Source organism: Hippocampus comes, unplaced genomic scaffold (genome assembly GCF_001891065.2).
Source record: "Hippocampus comes isolate QL1 unplaced genomic scaffold, H_comes_QL1_v1.1 scaffold194, whole genome shotgun sequence".
NCBI lineage: Eukaryota > Metazoa > Chordata > Actinopteri > Syngnathiformes > Syngnathidae > Hippocampus > Hippocampus comes.
The window spans coordinates 908,312-915,605 of NW_017805828.1; the positions used below are offsets into that span (position 1 = coordinate 908,312).

General features: G+C 45.4%; 1 protein-coding gene across 1 annotated transcript in view; it reads right to left on the reverse strand.

Moving 5' to 3' along the window:
* Positions 1-1,908: 1,908 nt before the first annotated feature.
* Positions 1,909-7,294, reverse strand: part of maml2 (mastermind like transcriptional coactivator 2) — a 31,522-nt gene continuing 26,136 nt past the window's right edge. Inside the window, exons 4-6 of the mRNA XM_019887307.1 lie at positions 5,234-5,368; positions 4,907-5,000; positions 1,909-4,361 (exon numbers count right to left, since the gene is read on the reverse strand). Coding sequence (XP_019742866.1) covers positions 3,625-4,361; positions 4,907-5,000; positions 5,234-5,368 — 966 coding nt within the window. The 3' untranslated portion in view covers positions 1,909-3,624. The remainder of the gene's footprint in view (positions 4,362-4,906; positions 5,001-5,233; positions 5,369-7,294) is intronic.

Genomic DNA, 7,294 nt, shown 5'->3' on the forward strand with positions numbered 1-7,294 from the left:
TTTTTTTCGGCCCAAAACGCCTTACTATACATGGTCGTTTTTTGCGGCCGAAAACGCCTTACAATACATGGTCATTTTTTTCGGCTAAAAACGCCTTAGTATCCATGGTCGTTTTTTTTCGGCCCAAAACACCTTACTATAAATGGTCGTTTTTTTCCAGCCAAAATGCCTTACTATACATGGTCGTTTTTTCCGGCCAAAAACGCCTTACGATACAGGGTTGTTTTTTTCCCGCCAAAAACGTCTTACTATACATGGTCGTTTTTTTCGGCCAAAAACGCCTTACTATACATGGTCGTTATTTTTCGGCCAAAAACGCCTTACTATATATACATGGTCGTTTTTTACGGCCAAAAACGCCTGACTATACATGGTCGTTTTTTTCAGCTAAAAACGCCTTACTATACATGGTCGTTTTTTTCGGCACAAAACACCTTCCTATACATGGTCGTTTTTTTCGGCACAAAACGCCTTACTTTTCATGGTCGTTTTTTTTCGGCACAAAACGCCTTCATATACATGGTCGTTTTTTTCGGCCAAAAACGCCTTACTATAAAAACGACCATGAATAGGTAGGCGTTTTGTGAATTGTTCCTTGGTGTGACTAATTGTGCGGAGAAGAGGATCAGGAAATGGATGGCCACACATTTTTGAGAATGCAGAGAAAGGATGGAATCAAACTCTGCACCTCCGCTGCGCAGGACCAACGAATTAACCATTGGACTACCAGGCAGGGAATGAGTGCTTTATACAGTATTGTTCCTCGGTGTGAGCGTGAAGTTGCACGGGGAAGAGTTTCAGAAAATGGATAGCCATGCATGTTTTTGAGAACACACAGGAAGGCTGGAGAGGGAATCTAACCCTGCACCTCCGCAGCACAACTGCCAACGCAGTAACCATTCAACTACCAGTCAGGTGACGAACAAACACTTAACATTATCCGTTGATGGGAGTGTGAACACGAATAGTGCGGAGGAGAGAATCAGAAAATGCACGGCCACGCACATTTTTGAGAACGCACAGGAAAACCGGAGCCGGATTCGAACCCTGCACCCCTGCAGTGCAATGCACTAACCATTCAACTACCAGGCAGGTCATGAAGGGTCCCCACGGGTCCTTAAAGTTAATAAAAATCCATTAAAAATGTCCTTAATTTTCAGGGAAAGCTTCTAAAACCAATACAAATCCTTAAAAATTAACCTGTGGTGTTCATTTCATTTTCCCCACCCTTCCAATTAATATTTTTTTTCGGAAAATGCGCCTGTGCCCTTCCCCTCAAACTCCGCTGTCGGGCTACATGCCTTCCTGATTCCCGCTCTGCTTTTCCCGCCGTCTCCAATCAGTTCCGATGATGATCACATGATCACTTCGGTTCATTTCGGGCCAATTTGACAAGTATGTCAAAAGAAGGGTTAGCTGATTGCCCCGAAAAATAAAGATGTGCCCTTCCTTTGGCAGCAATGAATTGAACACCACCTCAGAGATATGTGGCTTTCTGTCCATGAAATCCACCGTGAATCCCCTGCTGGATGGAGAAAAAGTCCTTTGAAAATGGCTAAATTAGCCCTCAAATGTCCTTAAAAGGTCCATAAATAAAAAGCAAGTGGAAGAGTGGGAACCCTGTAGTGGTACACACGCTGGACTTCTGTGCGGGCGGCGTCGGATCGATTCCCACTCGGGGACTGTGAAATCCCTAAACGCTCAAATGGTCGCTGGCAAAGGCTCCTGGCGACCCTACTGGAATGGATGGGTTCAAAGTCAAGATTTTGGTTTCAAAGAAGAGGTAGCATTTCAAAACAGGGCCTCACATTGTAGATTTTTGATAGTGGAGTTAAAGTTTCAAAATAAGGATATGGTCGGATGGAAATTTGGATTCTTCAAACCCGTTGATATCATCCAATAAAACTCAGATATTGTCCCGCGTGACTCTCGGACGCAGCATCAATGAAAAGCGACAGTTTGCTGACCTCTAGTGGTGAAAGCAAAGTACTACTTCCAGCCAGTCGCTTAACCACAGGTGACCTTTTCGCAGTTTTACAAATTAATTGGACTCAATACTCAAGTATTAATAGGTTTTGTTCTACAGTCACATTTTAAATTCGATAAACACCACTTACCAAAAGTGTCTCCTGCTCCCTCAGGGGGAGGAAAATTAGTGTTTCGTACAACTCTGTCCAATCTTTCAATGAAATTATTTTGGATCAAATCAAATTTATTTTTTTTTTCCTGTCATGTCAAAGTAATTAACGGTTTTAAAACATAGAGGGAAAAATAATTACTATTTTTACAACAAAATAAAACGGGATGAAATGGTCAAATGTCTGGATTTATTTATTGTATTTTACAGTACTGTCTTGTTAATAGCCCAATATTTATTAAATAGCGCGTGGAAAAAATTGTGACATTATTGAAATTTCATCCAAAAACGACCGTATATTGAAAAAGCTTCCACAACATGGACAACAGTTAAAAAGAACAAAAAAAACAAAAAAACTAAACAAGAAACCATTTTGTGTTGTGAAAAACTTGAAGGCAACACCACGGCAACGTTTTCACAGTGTGAACTTTTTGTCATCTTATAGACCTTTTCGTCCGACGTTAACCATAATTTCGATGGCACCACTCGTAAACGACCGAGGCAGTGAAAAAAAAGGTGCTACATCAAAGTAAAGTGATTTAAAAAAAGAAACTAGGAGGAACAAGATCGTAAATCTGTTTGATAGCACACATTTACTCCTTTGGTGCCGAAATGAAAAAGCAAGCTATTGTTAGTTGGCAGAATGGACTCACCATTTCCCTCTCGCGTCGGAAGAGGAGGCAGCCATCTTGCGTTGCCAGTGTTACTGAAAACATTTGTTCGATGGAGAAAAAAAATACCGTGTAGGGATTAATGAGAGCCTCTCAAAGACCCAACTTCACTGTTTGCATCAACCATGCAGAGTATATTATCTTAGTTTGGTTGACATTTCGCAGAGAGTTTTGTCCCAGTGGGCTTTTCTTTCATTTCATTGTTGAGGCTGCTGAAAACGGGATGCAATCTTTGAGAAGGACTCGGCGCTACGCCTTAAAAGAGAACATTTACTGTATAATTAATCGCATCCTTACCGATGACGTGTGCATGTAGCTCTTCTCCCAAAATTATTGGTAGAACCGTAACGACACACGCGATGACATTTCGTGCTGGAGACAGAAAATAATGTGAAAGCTCCGCGGATCAATCAATGTACTGTATTCAAGTTGGGCATGTTTAAGGAGTGGCAATGCAAGATGGCTGCCAAAGGTGATTTGGCGGCACTGTGGGTCCATCATATATGTATGTCGGCCGACTAATGCCGCAGATATTTTTGGGGGGACCAACCCAAAGAAAATGTTTTGCTAAATCACTCAAAAACAGCACATTTTCTCGTCGTTGTCAGTTCAGGTTAGCGGTAGTCAATCGCTTTCGGCCGTGGAAGTACCCTGGCACCTCTTGTTCATTTTGAAAAGGTCTATAATGACATCATGTAGTAGTACGAGGAGACACAAAACCCTTTCACAGTCAAATCAAAACATTGAAGTATACTCGCAAAACAAACATATCGGAGTGTATAAAATTCTAAATGTGTCACTGGTTATCGCTTCCGCTCATGCGTGACTTCCCAGAATCTCATCCAGGTTGATGTCTTTCATCCAGTCGTCGTTCCCCGAGCCCGACTTGAGCAGGGAGTCGATGAAGTCTGAGTCTGTGTTAATACCTGGGACCGTGTTGTCTCCCTCGGGCAGGAAGTCGAAGGTGACGCGGTTGGTGCGAGCGCTCTGGTAGCCGCCCGAAGCGGTTTCGGCGAAGTTGCCCACAGCCGGAACCTGCTGCTCCGGAGAGGACTGGTTAATGTTGGCCTGGGTGGGTCTGGACCCGGCATCTCTGATCAGCATCTGGAGGTCTGGCGCCACCTGGTTGGGAGGTCCACCAGGTCTCTGCTGGTACTGATGGTTCAGCGGCAGATCCAGAGTGTCGTTTCGCCGAGCGAGTCCGACGGGCTTCGCGGCCGAGCACCAGCTCACGTTGGTCATCACGGCCCCCGGCACCTGTCCCGCCACCCGGGAGGAATGCGGGTCGGCCGCGGGCCTCGGGTGTGGCCCGCCGGTTCCGTTACTCATCCCGAAGGTGTTCCCTTGTGCGTTGGGGCCCAGGAATCGCACCTTGTTATGGTTTGGCGCTAGTCGGTTAGGACTGGGGAATTGTCCGATGCAGGACGGGGGGTGACAGTCGAAGCGGTGCTCCGACGAGCTCAACTCGGAAGCGGGACCACCGGGAAGGTGGCACGACATGGAATGAAGGTCCTTCTCTGGGACGGCGCTGGACGACTGGGATGGATTTGCACCTGAGCGGATGAAGGCGACCACATGTGAGTCACACATTTTTGAACACATTCGTGATTTGTGAGGGACAACGAATAGCAAGAATCCGCAAATAATTGATGCTCATTCTAACTGCTTTGAAAGAAAAAACAAAGTAAAACCCCCCAAATTTGCAAATATGCGTGGCACAGTGTCCAAAATAAAAGGGTCTGCAAAGACTAAACCACAAACATTGCAGGGGTCCAAATGTACTTTTGGCAAAATGAAGCTCCTCAACGCACTTGAAAGTAAGGTTTTTTTTGTATCAGAATTCCACCACATGATGCCAAAGCAATTCAATAGCTTTGACCCGAGTTCAAAAACAGCAAATAGTTGAGTTTTTTAAGCCTAGAACAGTGCATAAGTTCCCCCCAAAAGTTTTGATTGTATGAGGATAATATCCTATCTTTTTAGGGACCAATCGGGATGGGGATTCAAGTGAACATGTGGGGGAGGGGGGTTGTTTCATTGTTCTATGCAGTAGTCATTTGAGTTTCATTTTTGGGGTGATATGAGAGGCGGAGCTCACCTGGGAAGATGTTCCCGCCCACTACACTTCTTTTGTAATCCGGCGGCGGCCTGGTGAGATGACGGCTGAATTGATCCGGCGACGTGTCTTTCTCCTGCAAAGACCTTATTATTTGTGTGTGTGTGTGTGTGTGGAATTCTCATAAAAGCAAAATGACCTTTCAGGAATTAAAGAATACTGCTCACTGGGAAATATGTGACTTCAAAAAACATATTTTTATTTCCCTATTAACAGTGGCTAACTGATGTCAAATTTTATTTTTGACTGCCTTTCAATGAAGGATGACGAATAAAACGTGTCCGACCAAAAACAAATGCAGGTGCTTACGGCTCTGTGCAGTTGGGAGAGTTGCCTGTGCATGGCGGGAGATTTGGCGGGAGCCCTCAGCGGGTGGGGGGGCAGCGGTGGGCGCGGCTGGCCCACACCCCCGTTTGTGGTCAGCCTCGGTCCAGGGGGCACACCCTGACATCGACAAATGCATTACATTGTTAACACACACAGATATATCAGTTCCATCTATTTTTAAAAATGTGACTGTAGCTGTTCAGAATGTTGTTATGATGTAACAGTGAGGGGCTAAAAACATGCTTCGCAATCCCTTAAGCGTCGTGAGAGAAAAAAAACAATTCTGCAAGCTTTGGTTTTTATATACCCTCTTCATAAGTGGGGCAATAAACAAGTTGGGCCACTAGAGGGAGACATTGTAAAACAAATGTCTTGCTCAGCCTCCACACGCGTTGTTGGTTTGAAGTTGAGACAACGCTCCTTCCTCTGCAGATAAAAGATCAAATAGAGTGAGGGGCAAGCTTCTCCTCTTTCGTTCGTTGCCTGACCCGAAAGGGGAAAAACAATCCCTGAGACAGCAGGGAAAATGTGCCAATGCCAAAACGCTTTTTATTGAGCTTTTACTGCTACGGTCTGGCGTCTATTGGAACAAGTGAGACACACACACACACACACACACACACACACACACACACACACACACACACACACACACACTCACGCACACGGTGCCAATCGACAGACGAGTGTGTCATGTGCAGCAGATCCAAGTCAGCGTGCAGCACGGGAACGTTATATTTTCCCTGGCTTAAAAACCTTAATTTTAAATCATAACCCTGGTCGGCGTGACCCCCTACTTTGAAAGCACATTCCTGGCTTGAACCCTCTTTGAGACCCTAACTTGAAACGCAAATGTTGAATGTCTTATCTTGGAAAGAAATTGAAACCCTAACCCTGGTTTGAAACCCTCCCCTCTGGCTTGAAACCCTAATGTGAAATCATAACCTCAAACATGACCTCTGGCTTGAAACCCGAAGTGGCAACTCTTACCTTGGCTTGAAACCTTTATTTGAAACCCTAACTCTGGTTTGAACCACTATTTTGAAACCGTACCTCTGGATTGAAATGCAAATTTTAAACACTAACCCTAGCTTGAAACTCCAATGTGAAATCTTAACTTCAAACCCTAACCCTGACAGGAACCCTGACTTTACGCAGCTTGCTTTCCCAGGAAACAAGGACTCCCTTCACACACTTCCCTCCCTGCAACTCAGCAAATTTGAAAACGTAATTTTTGGTTTGAAATCCAAATTTGAAACCCTAACCCTGTTTTGAAACCACAACCCTTGTGGGGGAAAATACCCTCATGTTAAAAACGCAAACGTGATCCTTTAACTTGAAAATATGAACTTGAGCCATTAATTTGGAACCCTTACCCTGACGCTGGCTTGAAACACGAACACTTAAAACCCGACCCTATCTTTAAATTCCAACCCTTGTTTGAAACCTTAATTGGACAAGATGAACCCTTGATTGAAACAACAACTGACTTAAACCCTAATTTGAAACCCTAACCCTATCTTGGGAAACTAGAATGTCACTTGTCTATCACAACCATCCGTCTAATGTTACAACAAATCCGACACATTTGAGTGGAGTTCCTCAGGGAACTACACGAGGCCCACTATAGTTTTCTAGATTGATTGAAATCGTCATTCTCAAGATACTTTTGGCCCTACGCAGTGAGCTTGTTCCATCTTTGCTGAGCTCACTTTGGTTTGTACAACCGCGGAACCCCGATGCGTCATGAAGCTCGTTTCCACATTTCCTCCCACCTCTGCCGCCCCCACTCCCGAATTTCTCTTACTCTCGTCACAAATGCAAACCACATGTGGCATGAGCAGGAGCCCGGCGGGCGGCGCAGGCGGCCGACAGCGATTACGGCCCCGGGCCGCCCGGCCTTGCCCGCTCTCACACTGCACTTCCTCAGACGCCGTCCCTGGGGAACGCCTCGGCATCCACACTTGGCCGCAGCTCGCTTTCCCAGGAAACAAGCACTGCCTTCTCGCACATAACACCCCCCCCCCCCCCCCCCCCCCCCCC